Source organism: Hylobates moloch, unplaced genomic scaffold (assembly GCF_009828535.3).
Source record: "Hylobates moloch isolate HMO894 unplaced genomic scaffold, HMol_V3 SCAFFOLD_777, whole genome shotgun sequence".
In the NCBI taxonomy this organism is placed as follows: domain Eukaryota; kingdom Metazoa; phylum Chordata; class Mammalia; order Primates; family Hylobatidae; genus Hylobates; species Hylobates moloch.
This window is the reverse complement of record NW_026653052.1, coordinates 1-17,456: the sequence shown is the minus strand read 5'-3', so window position 1 is coordinate 17,456 and position 17,456 is coordinate 1. Positions and strand designations below refer to the sequence as shown.

The 17,456-nt window shown below is 37.9% G+C and overlaps 1 protein-coding gene across 1 annotated transcript; it reads left to right on the top strand.

Moving 5' to 3' along the window:
• Nucleotides 1-228: 228 nt before the first annotated feature.
• LOC116464471 (elongation factor-like GTPase 1) lies at nucleotides 229-15,045 on the top strand (the record flags this gene model as incomplete). The annotated part of the gene is made up of 7 exons (XM_032147738.2): nucleotides 229-305; nucleotides 995-1,131; nucleotides 1,748-1,870; nucleotides 4,212-4,311; nucleotides 9,224-9,375; nucleotides 9,634-9,800; nucleotides 14,902-15,045. Coding segments are annotated over 7 exons (900 nt in total), but the record flags the coding sequence as incomplete, so codon positions are not given.
• Between the last annotated feature and the right edge of the window lie 2,411 nt (nucleotides 15,046-17,456).

Below are 17,456 nucleotides of genomic sequence, written 5' to 3'. Positions count from 1 at the left end.
TATCACTTGTAAAGTCTATGGTTCCCAGAGGAAAGAACAGTGGATTATTACTGATTGTGGATTATTGGCTGTTTAGTGCATTCTTATAACTACTTTCATCTACTTTATTTTTGAATAAATATTTTCAAGTAGAAATGAAACATATTGATAATAAAAGCATGTCAAGAAGGAATATATAAATGCCTATTAAATGTTCAGGAACTTAAGCCCGTATATTCTTTTGTACAGGCCAAAGGAAAGAAACCTTTATTTGTACAGTTGATCCTGGAAAATATATGGAGTTTGTATGATGCTGTCTTGAAAAAGTAAGACTCTTATAACATTGTTTACCTTTAGGCATCTTTAGGCAGTATAATTTGTCTCGCTTTCCAGTTTGATGAGTCATATTTCAGAAAGCTGAGATGTTCTGAGAAAGTGAACAGAGCTTCTACAGATGAGTTGATTACAGGGCTTGGAAGCAATTTAAAGAAGTCTATGTAACCCAGCTAAAGGGTGATGTTGGAGGGACAGAGTTCTGAGGAGAAGAGTTGAAAGGATAGAAAGAAACAGTGGGTCTTTGTTTATGCAAACCCACGTTTAAAAAATAGTAAAGTAGAAAAGGTGCTTGATAGCTAGGATCATTAATGGGGAAGTTGAGAAATAACTTTTCTGGTATAAGTTTGCTTTAGTAAATTTACTTTCTAAGTTATTCCTGAGGTGGAATAATGACTTGTTAGCACTTATTTGTAAGGCTGCTTTACCACTTGATATAGCTTGCTTGAGGAGATTGTGGAGAAGTACTTCCTGGGAAATCTTAAAGAAGGATTCACTTGAAAGTGTAAGAGTAGAGGTTGAGGAAGCCCCTTCTGTGGCGGCAGGATTCCTTTCAATCATTTTTAGCTTTTTTTGAAAAAGTAACACATTAGGATAAAAATATGCTGAATAATGTTGGGTTCCACTGCCTGTTTATATGTGCATATGACTTTTCCCCTCTCCAATCTTGTGTTTACTATAGGGACAAAGACAAAGTTGATAAAATAGTGACTTCTTTAGGATTAAAAATTGGAGCCCGGGAGGCACGCCATTCAGACCCTAAAGTTCAGATCAACGCCATTTGCAGTCAGTGGCTACCCATATCCCATGCTGTTCTTGGTATCCTTTATTCTAATGGTTTTTAACGAAATAGTTTTGATAAAGCTACAAAAAACAATGTGTTATGGCAACCAGGACATTCTCTGGAAATAACATTCAATCCAAAATAAGTCTTCTCTGCTTATTTAGTGTTCTACCATGAAACTGTATTAAATACTTTAATAATTAATACACTAGTACTAATTTGTGTTAACATTACTGATAGTGAACTTCTTTAGGATGACAATTCTTTTTGTGTTTTAGTAATCTGTAAAAATAAAAATATTTACACTAAGATTTAAATATAAGTAGATGATTTAGATGTTTGTGTTAGATAACTGTTTCATTTCAAGGTCACCTGTAGCCAGCCTGCTAAGCTCTGTTCTCATTTGTTCCATGGGCCTCAGTGTTAAAGTATCTGTCATGAGGATCGTTTTCTGAGCTTTAAGGAGTTTGTGAACTCCCTGAAATTGTATGCATGTTTTGAGATGTGATGTATAAAGCAGTGTTGCCTTACAGCACAGGCATTTTCTGTATGGATAGACTTTGTTACCTCAATATTTAGTGCATACAGTGAATCTTCACCTTGGTGGGAGGCACTGGCTCAAGGTTTTGAGTCCTTAACAACAGACTTCAGCTATGGTGTGTCAGAAACTTCCTAGTCCCCTTGATATTACAGCCGAGAGAGTGGAGAGACTGATGTGCACAGGATCACAAACTTTTGACTCCCTTCCACCAGAAACTCAAGCACTGAAAGCAGGTGAGGAAAGATGGACCTGTTGGAATATACCATGTCGTTGACTGTCCTCCATCCAGACTGCTCTAGACCAGTTTGCTGAATGCTAGTTTGCTAAATGGCCAATTTGCCAAATGTCCACTTCCACAGATGAACAGTTTCACAAATGACCATTTCACCAGTGTTGCATCCCACCCTCACCCCAAAGGTTTTCTTGTTACAGCCATTTTGCTCAGCCAGTAGGGTGAGACCAATGACTTCTTGTACACATGCTCCTCATGAGAAATGAAGCTCCCATTCTGGGCTTTGTAGGTTCCATGAAATTTGTCTCTATGTATTTTCTTATCTCTAATTCTTTTCCTCCAGTTCTATTGCTTTTGTAACCCTGCCCCCAAACCACTACACAGTTATTCTTGGCATCCCTATTGACTTTTGCTTCATTAAATCTAATGGCCAGTTTTCAGTCTTCATAGGACTAGATCTGTCACTAGCAATTGACACAGTTGATCACTACTCCTCCTTGAAACACTTTTTTCCCTTGACTTCTAGACTTCCATTGCTTCCATTCCCGTGCTTCTGCTTTTCTTTTTGTCTCCCTGGCTGCTTATCCTTCATTGCCTTTTTGTGATTCCTTCCCATCTCCCTGGCTTTTTAACTTTGAGGTGCCTCAAGCAAGGTTCAAGTCTTTGATCCTCATCTATTTTACCTATAGTCCCTCTTTTGATAATTTCACTCAATCTCAAGACTTTAAATGACAGCTACATACTCATAATTCCCACAATTATGTGTCTTCAGAGCATGTCTGTTTTCTGGACTCTGGACTGATATCTAGAACTCCACACTGTGTTGTCTAAGAAGCATCTCAACTGAACATATCCCAAACTGGGCTTTTTATCTTAGCCCCAAGCCTGCTCACCTAGTCATTCCCATCTCAGTTAGGGGGACCTCAATCTTTTCATTTACTCAGTCCAAAAACCTTGGAGTCATCTATGGCCTTTATATTTATCTCACACTCCAACATCCAGTCCATCAGCAAATCCTGTTTATTCTTCCTCTTAAATACAGAATTGAGCTATTTCCCAATGTTTTCACTTCTGCCTCCCTGGGCCAAGAAACCACCATCTCTCACCTGGTTATTTTAATTGTTTAACAGCTAGTATCCCAGCCAGGCTGGGCACAGTGGCCCATGCCTGTAATGCCAGCACTTTGGGAGGCTGAGGCCAGTGGATCATGAGGTCAAGACCTCGAGACCATCCTGGCCAACATGGTGATACCCCGACTCTACTAAAAATACAAAAATTAGCTTGGTGTGGTGGTACGCGTTTGTAGTCCCTGCTACTCGGGAGGCTGAGGCAGGAGAATCGCTTGAACCTGGGAGGTGGAGGTTTCAGTGAGCCGAGATAACGCCACTGCACTCTAGCCTGGGTGACAGAGTGAGACTCCGTCTCAAAAAACAAACAAATGAAAAAACAGCAACAACAACAACAAAAAACAACTAATATCCCTGCTTCTGCTCTTGATTCCAGTTAGTGTTTTCTCAATATTGCAGACAAAATAGAGTGATCCTCTTAAGATATAAATCAGGGCATGTCATTCTGTTCCTCATTCAAAGCTTCCACTGGCACGACTTCTGATACATGTTTGATTCTTACTTCCTGTGTTTTTTCTTTTTTCTTGTTTATATTTTACTGTTGAATTCTTTGTATACAAATTATTTTAATGTGAGGTGATGGAGTTGCTTTAAAAAATTTCATTAATCAATGTTTTTTTTACCTCCAATATAGGTTAAGGAAAATGTTCATATGTTAATATGAAATTGTGTTAAAATTTGTGTATTTAGGGAGAATTGGTATCTTAATAGTATTGAATCAATTTATTTCTAAGAATTTGTTAATATAGTACAGTATTTTTGTCCATTTTATTTTCTAACTTGTTACTGTGGGGGATTGGAAAAGCTATTGATTTTTATATATCTTGTTAACAAGCTACCTTGTTGATTGTTGGCCTTTGGTAACATTCCTCAATTCTGTTTTCTATACTTGATACAGTGAAAAATGTATTAGTGCTTATAGTAGGTGGTTAACCTCATTGCATAGCTTTAGCTTTCATATGAGATCCCTCACCCCATCAAATTTGCTTGCTTTTCTTTCCTTATTTCTGCCAACTCTGTTTGCTCTTGCTCTGCTATTCTTTCCTAGCAATCTTACCCCTTTCTAATTAAAATTTTTATCATAGTTGGAAAAAGTTATGGATTCTGGTGTATTTTGATGATGCCATGTTCTAAACATTTGAATTGTTTTCCAGAAAAATCTGTTTTTTTTAATAATGGGAAAAATAGTGACATTTTTACTTCTTATTTGTTTAGCTTTTATGAAATGTGGAAGTGAGGACACTGCTCCAGTTATTATATTTGTTTCCAAAATGTTTGCAGTTGATGCTAAGGTCTTGCCTCAGAATAAGCCAAGGTAAGGGAAAGGGGAAAGTTGGGCTGGGCTAGGAATGTGATGTATGTTTGGTTGGGCTGTGGGTAGCAGGGGCACGGATAATACTTTTCCTCCTCAACCCAGAATTCATATCAAGCCAACCCCCAGGGTAACATACAATTTGTACAGTAGTGTATCCTTTTGTGATACCTCTGTAGGAGAAAGCTGTTGAAATCAGCTCTGGGATATTGAATTGAAGTGATGTAAGTTTGAAGAGTAGTGTTAGTAGTAGTAGCAACAGTTAACTTTTATTGAACATTCAGGCAAGTTCTAATCTAAGCCTGTCTTCTCTCATTTAATTCTGTCTACCTCAGTAATTATGAATGTATGAGGATCTCTGCTTCCCTGTGTGTATTATGTGTGCACGGGTGTGGTGGGTGTGAGAGAGGGATATTTCTCAAGTTCCAGAGTCTTGGTGAATCTGTCTCTTCTACATTTCCTGTTTTTTTTATGTGTCCCCCTCCTTCTGTCTCTGCTGCTTTCCCCACTAGTTTAGATTCTGATCATCTCTTGTGGATATTGTTGCAGCAATCTCCTAGCTGGTTCTCCTGCCCCATCTTTAGTTCCACTGATCCACTTGCCATTCTTTCTTTAGAGTGATCTTTATAAGACTCAGCTATGAAGATATGTCTCTTGCTCAAAAACCCTTAATGATTCTCACTGCCTTGAGCAGTTTTGATTCAAGTGTAAAGTGTTGGTGATGATTTTAGTGGTACTTAGGGAAACAAGTTTTAATTTAATTAGTTGTCATATTTATTTTAATTTGTATTTGTGTGTATTGCCTGTGTATGTCAGGTGATAAAGCCTTTACCATGATGAGATTTTAAAGTTTTATTGACTTAAAAATGCTTGTGTATTTAAGTATTAAATAAATAATATGCAGATATAGCAGAAATCATGAAAATGATATGTGAGTGACTGAAGGTTAGATCATCAGCCTGTGAAATAAACTTGACCTGTCTTAGTGGCATTTCAGAACCACCGTGACCTGACCCCAAACCATGTTTCGACTAGATTTTTATTTCTGTTTCTCTAATATACTAGTGTCTGAACAAATGTCATATCTTTACTTGTGCTGTTCCTCCATCTGAGAAGACTTCTTTTCTTCTGATAAAATTCTGTTTGTCCTTCAGGAGAAAGGTTATGCTTTGTTTTTTAGTACTTCCCTAGTGATTTGGACATAGGTGTATTCAATAATTTTTGCCCTGGGGATAAGTAAAGGAATAGATGGGTGAGTAGATGAAGAATGCATGAGTGAATATCGGAAAGGGGGAATAACAGGTCAGTGAATGTTTGAATGAGTGGCTGAGTAAGTAAATGAGTGAATAATGGAATGAAGGAATGTCTTAATTATGTATCTAGGCTACTCACAGATAATATTTCAGTGCTACATGTAGTAACAATTTCTTGTAGTAACAAATTTAGGATATTGGATATTCTTTGGCCATTGTGAGTATCTAAGAGATTCTGGTAGAATCATAGGTAATATCAGAGAATTGGAAAACTTGCTGTTAAGATTTGAAATACATGTATTTATATCATTTAAAATTCCTACCTCTACCCATCCTTCATTTGTTGCTGATGAATAATAGTATTATTATGCCTCTACTATTAATTACATTTTCTGTGAATGTTTTTCTTAATAATTCATCATATGCTTTTCTGATTTTAGTGTATTTCTGATAGTGCAATCCATTCTATTCCATGAAGTTTTTTCACTGATTTTATTTTTGTCATTGGTTTTTAACCAGTATATCAGGTTCAACAATTGTTATGTAATAATATAGTGTTTTCAGGTATACCTGGGTAAGGTCATCATCATTAGTTTGTTCTTTTCTATCTTCTAGCTGACTTTTTTTCATTTAAGTTTTATTTGTAAAATGTGGGGAAGTGTATCATTGAAAGTTGGTTTGATAGCATTTTCATCTCCATTGTATTAGATATACAAGCCAAGAATAGCAGAGTTTTGTTTTCCTTTAGTATAGAGTACAATGTATTAGTGATATGTGCCAGGGAGAAAAGTAAGGCAGGAAACAGGATTCAGCACCCACAAACCCTAAAAAATTTTTCCCTAACTTAGTGAAGATACTGACCTTTACTCACTGCTCGACAGTGCCGCCGTGGTTGTAAATGACGTGTGGGACCGTTACAGGACTTTCTCCTTTGTTCTTGTGTTCTTGCCTCTTTTCTTTGCTTCTTCAAATTCACCTTCCAACCTGACATTTAATCTTCGGTCAACATTCTCACCTCTGGTCTCCTTCATCTCAGTATTAGTGACTATTGTCCCTTCGGGCAGTAACATCCATGGTTAGTTTAACTATAGCCTAAATAACTTAACACTCACAGCTGTTTCCTCACTAGTAGGGCCCCGTTTTCTTGTAACTAAATTTCTTTGTTCTCAACAAATACTGGATACACAGTGGGTACTTTTTACCCATCCTTGCTGATTACTATCTACTTTATTCCCCTCTACCGTAATCCCCAGTGCCCACAGCAGTGCGTGGCACACAGTAGTTGTTAACTGGATGGATGGATAGATACATAGATAGACAGCAAGCATCTATACAGTTGATGCTTACTTAATGACTGTACATGCTGATTATTCCAGATCCCTTCATGAACTTAGGCAGATGAGGATTGAATCTGCAAGTTGAACAAATAAACTTCTTTTTTCACTAAAACTAAAGTGAAATCACATTTACATAAGATGACAATTTTATCTTTAATTCCTCTTGAAGGAAAGACATAACCAGGTAATAATGAGCATAGACTTTAGAGCCATACAGATCTGGATTTAAATTATGACTCCTCCGTTTAATATCTGTGTGACTTTGGGTCGAGTTACTTAAGTTTTCAAAGTCTCCCTTTTCTTATTTGTAAAATAGGAATGTGATGTCTACTTCATTTAATTGTTGTGATAAATTATGTGCTATAATATATGTAGTGACTAAGTCTCTAGATCATAGTGATAAACCTGTTGGAAGAGACCATTTCTCTTTAGATGGTAGCAGGTACCTCTGGTATTTTTTCCTTCCTACTCTAATAATAAAAATGTGTTCTGCATTTATCTTTTAATTCACACTTTTCAGATATTCATATGAGTTTTTAGCAAAAGTCTAGAAACAAGGAAAGTTGTCAAAGGATTGGGTGAAGGAACAGCTAGAGTGCTCAGCCTGAGGAAAAGAAGGGAGGCGGGGAAGGCATGAATGCAGGTGATTCAAAGGAGAGGGGAGGGAAGTAGGTTTGTTAGATGATGCTCCAGAGGAGAGAATTGCGGCCATGGCTAGAAATTGTGAGGAAGCAGAGTTCATTCTGTATTTGAAAGTTCTGACATTTAGAGCTTCCTATAATGAGGAGCTTGTCTCTTGCAGTGGTAATGTGGCCCCCTAGTGCCAGCAATTTTGATTGCTTGATGAGACACCTGACCAAGCTAGGCTCAAGGATTGTTTTTCATATTTTTGTATTCTATTGCACAGCCCAGTGACCTGCAGCAGAGCGGGTGTGAGTGGAAAGGCCTACTCTTGGAACTAAACTCATTGATTTTGAGGGACGGGTGCTAAGGAACGCAGAAGTAGTGTCTAGTCCTGGATACTAGGACTAGAGAAGTCTTGTCCAGCAGGCAGATATCTGAAGAGTATAGCAGTGGACAGTCAATGATTTAAGCAGTCACCTTCCAAGTTAGCTTACATGAAATAGAAAGGTAGAAGGAGTTAGGCCACTGTGCATCAGGAGCCCTAAGGGTCTGTGGCCATTTGGAAGACAAGTAGGCAGAATGGCTACCTGCATGGCCTCCAGTGCTTACGGAGAGAGGAGGGGAATATGGCATGGCAAGGTGGGGAATGAAGGTTATCAGTTAGGTGTGAAGTCTGAGATTGGGAAATAAAGCAGGAATCATAATATCAAAGTTGAGGGACAACACGGGAGAGAGGCACAAAGTGTTGGGACCAGGAAGAGTTGTCCAGCTTCCAGAGCTGGAGCATAAAGTTTGGACAAGAGGACTAGCCTGAGTGCTTTGATGCTCAGTCCTGGAGTATATGGCTAAAGATGCTATTATTCTATCAGCCTTTGGACAGGGATTGGTCTTGTTCGTGTGTTGGGGTTGAGCATGCAGGTAGATTCATAAGGACCCCCCTACATGGGAAGGGAGCCAAGTCCTAGGAAACAGTCTACCTGCCTGGTTTCTACCTTCCAAACCCAAACTCCCAAACAGAATTTGTGTTCGACTTAGTGCTCCCCTTTGTCAACACATTTTTAGTATTAAAACTCTAAATACCTTCTCTGTGTCCTGACAGACATGAGGGTAATTCTTTAGGAAAAAGAGCTTAATTACCTTCCCCACCCCCTGTCATTCTCACCTCCAAGGAAAACCACACATACGCACCCACACACTGCCTTTTCTGTGATGGTACTTCTTAGTTCTAACACAGTGGCTGATATTTCAGTTTGACCTTCTAGTCCTGATGAATTGCCAGTACTCATCATGACCTTGAACCCTTCCTATTGAACCCCAGTTAGTGAGGCGTTATGCTTGTTTCCCTGCCAGAGTTGTTCCAAACCCCGATATCTGTCACTGTTTCCCTTCCTTCTTCCTGTTCTTTGCCTTTTCCAGAAGGAATATAGGTATCGGAGAAAGGTTCCATGCTGTTGTACATTGCTCCAGATGGGGACTTGGGCTCTTGCATGTCAGTTCATAAGCTCAGAATAGTTGGGACACAGCATTATTAGAGAGAGGCTGATAGGCCCTCTCCTATTGCTACAGAGAGGTAGAGGACTTGGAGACAACTGCCTGGAATGGAGCTGGGACCAATCTTCATCTTACCCAGCCATGTCAATACTTGCTGTTTCCCTACTTGGATAAACTGAGAGATGATAACATATTTGTGATATCCTGTAGGCCTCTCACTCAAGAAGAAATTGCTCAGAGACGTGAGCGTGCAAGACAAAGGCATGCAGAGAAGCTTGCAGTAGCGCAGGGACAGGCACCCTTGGAGCCCACCCAAGATGGGAGTGCCCTTGAAACATGTCCAAAAGGAGAGGAGCCAAGAGGTATAGCTTTCCTAAGTAGGCTCTGTTGCAAAGTGTTTGCCTTTTTGCTTAACTTGGGACACTCATCCTTTAGTTCTTGAGCTTTTTAAGCTTTAATCATAGTTTTTATCAATATTCTTTCCATTCTTGGTGGTTTTTTTTTTTTTTTTTTCTGAAACTGGACCAAACATTTCATATTCACCCCTCCTTCTGTGTTTCCAGACAGTTCTTGAATTAAGAGGGCATTCTTGGCACTAATTATCTTTTTGTTTCTGTCAGGTGACGAGCAGCAGGTGGAAAGGATGACCCCTAAACCTGTGCTCCAGGAAGAAAACAACCAAGAGTCTTTTATTGCATTTGCTCGGGTGTTCAGTGGTGTGGCTCGAAGAGGAAAGAAAATTTTTGTCTTGGGGCCCAAATACAGTCCTCTTGAGTTTTTACAAAGGGTAAGAATTGAAAGTAAAATATTTATGTATTGTTTCTCAAGGGTCTGATAGCTTTTCACATTTTGTTGGGACTGGTGATTATCTTATTGGTAGATTTAGTTTGTCTTTGGAAAGGCACATTTGAGTGACTGTGTATCTCCTTTTGTGTTGCTTTGATAATATTTGTCATGTATGTCTCAATTAGTAGCATTTAGGAAACCAAATCAATATGTGGACCAAATTTTCAGGCCTTATTTAATTATAAGGCTTTTCTCTTCTAGGCAAGAATCACCTTGTGGTTAGAGAAAAGAACTGATAAGAGCAGATGTCATGCTGGAGCCAGGGCAATGGCTGATCTTTGAGAAATAGGAAGATCCAAAAACTAGCTGGCTCAGGCCAAAGGTGTGGGCAGTGAGCAGGGGATAGGCAGGCTTGCATGGCACACAGACCCTGAGTCTGGTCAGGAGGGTCTGTAAGTAGGTGAACAGGCAGCATCTAAAAATGCCTGAGCCAAGGGGCAAAACAGAGATCACAGGCTAGAGATGTCTCAGAACATTTTTGGAAGTAGGCAAGATATATACATTGTGATTATATCATAATTAAATAATAGAGGTAATAGGATGAAGACAGTACCAGAGGTCCAAGTAGCCAGTCTGGATCAGCACAAAACAGTAAGCTAGGAAATTGTCAGCTGGCACTGTGGAGCATCATGAGCAGAAGAACACATGCTCCTCTCTGTGCAGGAAGCAGCCTGTCTGTAGATAAACCAGGGACGCTGTGGTACTTGGCTACAAGTGAGAGAGAAGGAGGTAGCAGTTGAAGAAAATCTCTTCCATCAGTTTTTCTTTGCCTTGAATGCTTATTTCATGAGTGTTAGCAGTTTAATCCTTGGAGAGTGCAGTGCTGCGTGGCAGTGAAGCAGTCCTTGTTGAGCTATGGCGTGTTCTTTCTAATTTGCCAGAAAGATCATAGCACTTGGTGTGTATAGGGTTATATTTTATGGGAGTCTGAAAGTGATACAATATGTATAAAAACTCATCTATGATTATCTTGGCTTGGACATAATTGATAGTCTGCTGTTTATCAGGAAGGGTCAAGTATCAGTTAATTTTTTTCTTTTTTGTGAAGGTAAGTGAGCAAGACATTGTTATTTAGTGAAACATTGATTTATTTGGCATTACAAATTCCAGGAACAATCCAATTTATCTCTGCATAATGTGTCTTTGCTACAGGTTGAAATCAGTTGCTTATGTGTCTTAGGTCTTAAGCAGGAATGATACAATACATTGACAGCTCAAATGGCTCCTTATTTCAGTAATCAGAGCACCATAAAACCTAATTCCAACTGCTTAAAAAAAAAACCTGAAATATTTCAGACCTACCTTCAAAGTAACCCCTACCCAGAATTTGTGTTCATCCTTTGTGTTAGTTTTCTGTTACTGCATATTACAGATTATAACAAATGTAGCAGCTTGAAACATTACACATTTTGTCATCTCACAGTTTCTATGGGTTAGAAAACCAGACATGGCTTAGCCGCATCTTCTCCTTAGCGTCTCACAAAGCCACAGTCAGAATGTTGGCCAGGGTGCGTTCTCATCTGGAGGACTGACTGATGAAGAACCTGCTTCCAAGCTCACTAAAGGTTGTTGTCAGAATTCATATATTTGCACCTGTAGTACTGAGAGTCCCAGATTTTTTCTGGCCATTGGCTGCCCTCAGCTCCTAGAGGCCACCTACAGTTTCTTGTCATGTGGACCTTCCCAACTTGGAGGCTTACTTCATCAAGCCATATAAGAGACTAGAAGGAGTCTCCTAGCAAGACAGAGTCCTGTCTGATGGTATAGAATCACAGTGTGACGTCTCATCACCTTTGCCGTATTCTGTTTGTTAGAAGAAGCAAGTCACAGGTCCCACTCACACTCGGGAAGGAGGTTTCTAAACAAAGGTGTGGACACCAGGAAGCAGGCATCATGGGAGGGGCACCTTTAGTCTGTCTGCCACATCCTTCTCTTGCTTTTCTTTATAGTTTTACAACCTGTGTATGTATTTCTAAAGAATATTGTCACATTTGCATGGTTTTGAAACTTTGTATAAATGGAATTTTACTGTAGTTATTCTACAACTTGCCTTTTTTTTAACTTAACATTGTGAGATTAATCTATGTTAATGCCTACTCCCATAGCTCGTTTATTGTTCAGTGTGGTATAGGATTCCTTTACTTAAATGTAGATTTTATTTATACAATTTTTTTGGTTACTATATATTTGCTGTTTTCGTTGTTTTTTTTTTTTTTCAAATCTAAGCAATGCTACCTTCATTATTTTTGTATGTATCTCCTCATGCACATTTACAAGAAATTCTAGGGAATATACCTATAGTGGAGTGGCCTTGGTAATCTTCTGCTTAACAAGATAATTCCAATTTATTTTCCAAAGTAGTTGTGATTTACACTCCCAATAGGAGTGTTTAACAGTTACAGTTGTTCCACATGCTCACCAAAATTTGGTTTTGTTAGGCTTTTGATTTGTGCCAGTCTGATGGGTATGATAAGGTGTTTTGCAGTTTTTGTTTACATTTTCCTTATTACTCTTTTAATGTGTTTATTGATCAATCTTGTGTTCTCGTGTGAAGATATTAATAGTTCTCGGAGTCATTTCCCTGTTTTTCTATTATGCTACTTTATTGTTTTAAATACTGCTTTTCAGATGTCCTTTGTATATTCTGGATACGAATTCCTTGTCAGTTTTGAATTTTGCAAATTTCTTCTCCAGTGTAAAACTTGTTTTTACTTTCCATTTGGTACCTTTTAATAGGCAGAAGTTATTAATGTAAATGTACTCGAATTATCATTATTTTATGGGTTTTGCTTTTTGTATCTTAAGAAAATTGAGACTGAGTCTATATTGAAGTCACAAAACTTTCTCTTATGTTTTCTTCTAAAGTTTAATATTTTACCTTTCATGTTTAAATATTTAATTCAGTGTTTGTGAAGAAGGCATCCAGGTTCATTTTTTCCTCATTTAAATGTCCAGCTGTGGCTGGGCGCAGTGGCTCATGCCTGTAATCCCAGCACTTTGGGAGGCCGAGGTGGGCGGATCACGAGGTCAGGAGATCGAGACCACGGTGAAACCCCGTATCTACTAAAAATACAAAAAATTAGCCGGGCGTAGTGGCGGGCGCCTGTAGTCCCAGCTACTCGGGAGGCTGAGGCAGGAGAATGGCGTGAACCCGGGAGGTGGAGCTTGCAGTGAGCCGAGATTGCGCCACTGCGCTCCAGCCTGGGCGACAGAGCGAGACTCCGTCTCAAAAAAAAAAAAAAAAAGAAAAAAAAATGTCCAGCTGTTCCAACATTATTGAATAGTCCATCTTTATCCACTAATTTGCTTTGTCCACTCTGTCAGAAATCAGATTATTACCTATGGACATAGATCTGTTTCTGGACTAATTTTATTTTTTCTGGTTGTCTCTGTCTCTGTTCAATGCTGTCTTCATTTTTAAATGTTTTGACATCAAAAAAACCAAATCCCTTTACGTGTTTTTCTTTGTTAGTGTCTTGTTTGTTCCTATTTGCTCCTATATATCAAGTTTATGGTCAGCTTGTCTGTTTCTATGAAAAGCCCTGTTGAGGCTTCGATTGGAATTACTTTATGTCCGTACACCTATTTGGCATGAAATCAACATTTTTATAATACAGCATCTCTCCATCCATGAATGTATTAGTTTTATTTTTCTATTTATTTAGGTCATTTTAAATGTTTTTCATGAAGTTTTATAGTTTTATTTATAAAGAGTTTTGATCACTTTTTTAGATTTTGTTGCTATTCTGAAAATCATTTTAAATATACATATTTTCTATTTATTGCTATTTATTCTGTTTATGCATTTTCTATTCCTAATTATAGAAGTATAATTAACTTACTGATCTTGCATTTTTGCCACCTTGCTAAGCTGTCTTACTAATTATAACTTTTCTGTAGCTTGTTTTAAGTGGATGGTCATATTGTGTAGATAATTCCATTTCTTTCTATTCAGTTCTTATAATTTTTCTATCTCTCCAGCCCATCGTTAGAGCTACTTTGAGAGTTGTCATTGTATCAGAACACATACATTTAGATATAACATGTGCCTGAAAGGTCATCATTTTCATGAAGTTTCTAGAGTCTACCCTAGCACAGGGGCCTCTCCTTCCTCTGAACCTTTATGAATTTACTTGCCTGTACTACCTTTTCGTTGGTCACTCTATGCTTGTGATGTTAATAATCTTTGTATATGTTGTATCTCAGCCATTTTTTCTCTTCATAGCATTAGGGCAGCACCCCAGGCCTATGAGCACCAAAGATAGGTTGGTTGGTTAATTGAAATACTTTCTGGATACTTGCATTTATATGGTGGATATATTTCTGAAGACTTCACACAATGCAAAATTTGAATCATTTCAGATGATATTTCAATAAGAATAAATATGATGTATGGCGAGCTAATAAATCTAATGTACTTGTACGTGTATATTTTTGCTGTAAATGTACTCTGTCCTCTCATTAGTGTTCCTAATATATCACAGCATGCTCTTCCATATGAACAATATAGCATATAATAGCAGTTTGGCCTTTTTTTTTTTTTTGCATTTTTATCATATCTAACTACCCTTCCAAAGTTATTTTTATATGTTACTTGGCACTAGCACCAGCCCTTGTTGAATACTTGAAGAACATTATAAATAAAACAACTTTAAAGTATAATAGTAATAGTGAGTGTTCAAATAATAGCACAGTAGTCACCAGAACTGGTGTATGACATGGTTCACATAAATAACCAGGGGCTGTGGAGATCAGCTAAAGTGACAATACCAGATCACAAGAGAATTTATGTTACTTAGCCATAAAGCTTATGATTAAATGGGAATCCAGACAATTTTTTAGTATTTGAGAAGTTTCAATATTTCAAATTTTATTCGTAAAGTGAGACATATTTTATCATACCATTTCAAATGTTCATATTTCAGGTTTACATGAAATGTTGCTATACCATATCTTACTGATGAATAAAAATAACTTTACAAATACCAATTAATGCTTCCAAATGCCTCCTAACTTGTCTTCAATCATTTTTCTTTGCCCAGGTACCATTAGGCTTTTCAGCTCCACCAGATGGCCTTCCCCAAGTCCCCCACATGGCATACTGTGCTCTGGAAAACCTGTATCTTCTGATGGGAAGAGAACTGGAATATCTAGAGGAGGTACCTCCAGGAAATGTGCTAGGTAGGGTGATGCTGTTTATTATATCCTCACTCCATTCTAGGAGATTATCTAACATGTCACTGAAAATTTAGTGAAATTTTTGAAGGGAATAACTTTTATTCTTTAGTTTGATAATTTTTTTTCTAGTATCTTTAACTTAGTACATTTGAGTAACTAACAGGAGATGTTTCTTGCTGTAAATTATAGTAGCTCTTTTTTTAAAATGTATTGCTTAAGTAATTTGTAAGTGCTCTAGCCTGAGCTGGAGTTCCATTTATTTCAGAGTGAGAGGGGAAATTCCTGTTCACATAAAGTCAATCTAGATGACTAAGGCATTTCTGGTTCTACAGATTAGATTCTAAATTGTTGGAAACTATTCTGACGTAAAGGTCTATTTAAACTCATTGCTTTTTTCCCATGCTTTTATCCTTTGAGTATTGCTTTGCTAATATTAGTTGATTGTCAGTTTATATCTGTAAATATTATTCTTCATCTCCCTAATGTTATCACTTGTTTGACTTCTGCGCCTCATTTGCAGAATTCACTTTTTGAGTTTCTTAGTGCAACCTTAAAGACTCAGGTTAAGAAATTTCTCTTGCATCCAGAGTATAGTATAGAATACTGTATCCCGTTGTACTGTTAGATTCTGAACCCTTGGGGTCATTGTCAGCTATAGAGCTATTTATTGAGTGATTGCTTGGTTTGGGAATTCTCCGCTTTTTAGAAAAAGGTTTAACTTTTTTAAAAAAGGTCTAGTCTATTGGTCCAGAATAGCTAATGGTTTGTCTGGATTTTATAAACTGGAATCCCAAAAATTTGCCGAAGCATGCTGCTATTCACCTACAGAGATATATTCTTTTCTTTATTTAATTTTTTGGCATGAAATTTGTAGAATGCTTAGCTTCTCATCAGTGTTAGCTATTTTCTTCCATCCCTTTGGAAAATGCCATTTAACCTTAATAATTGATACACCTTATTAAGCTGCGACAGCCAGCTTTATCAGAAAGGACATTGGAAGAATGGAAAACAACCTACTTTTGTTCGTAAGCCTTCCTTGAAATTACTGTATTGCTCACATTAAATGGAACATGAAGTCTAAGATCTCCAGCATGATGCTCAAGGGAAAGAAAAGGTATTCTGCTGTGTGAATGGTTTTTATACGATCTTCTCTAATTAAGGCCTGGTGTTTGTGTTGTTTCCTTAGTAGAGGATGAGATTGAGGGATGCATTAGTTTCTGGTTTTCTTTTTTCTTTCTGTTGCTGAATTTCTAGATGCTTTCCAGGATTGAAGTTAAGTGGTGTATAAGGAGAGATACCATTTCTCTCTCTTCTGCTTTCCAAGGCAGCCTTGGCTCTGCCATATGGTACAGGGAGACAAACGTACTATAAGCTAAAATTTCTCATTTATTCTTGGAGAAGAGATATACCTTGATGTCTTTTACTGACCTTTTAAAAAACTGAGATGGTAGCACAACATGGGGTAAGGATGAAGGTGACTAAATCTTTGTTTACCAAATTTACTTATATAAGACTAAGCCTGATGGACAACCAACCACTTTAGGACAAAATGGATTGAAGAGGAAAAGCCAGATTTATTTCCTATAAGAGTTAGGATTGTATTTAGCTGCAAGTAACGAGAAAACCAACTGCATAGTCTTAAACTTCACTCAGTAGAAAGCCCAAGGGTGGACAGTCCAGAACTGGTGTCATGACTCTTCTGTGTCATCAGGGAGTCAGTGGCTTAGCATGTGGCTTTTGTCCCCGTGGAAGCAAGATGGCCTTTTATCTCTGAGAATCATACCCACGTTCCTTGCAGGAAGAGAGCACAAGGGTCAAGACCTTCTAACAGGATTAATGTTTTTATTTGGAAAGAAATGCCTCTCTAGTGACTTCTGTATATATTCTCATTTTTGTAATTTTGTCATATGTCCACTCCTAGCTGCCAGGGAGGCCTGGGATTGAGTGTTTTACTCTTCCAGCCTCTGTAGTTAAGGCAAAAGATATTGGGGTCGTGAATGACCTTTGAATAGCCAGTCCACACTCTTAGCTGCATTTGCCTTCCATTCACCTGGTGATGCCTGAGGTGCCTCCATTAAGGTTCTGTTTTCTTTACATTAAAGAGAAAGATAGTCCACTAGAAGGATTTTGAGTGTAACATTGAAGGAATTGGAATGCAGCCAGCCACTTTGATGGGGCTTTTTGAATTGAAACATATAGTAATTGTTTTTCTTTTATTAATTGAAATCTGATTGAGTCCCCTGCATGGCTAGAAAGCATGAGTATACCAAAATTCTGGCCATAGTTTTGCCACTAACTAGTTATATGGCCTCAGGCCAGTTATGTAACCTTGCTGGGCTTGTTTTCCCAAATGACTTGGACTAGAGCAATGATTACTAATATTTCTTATGATAGAAATAGAACAGCCACTTTTAATTTT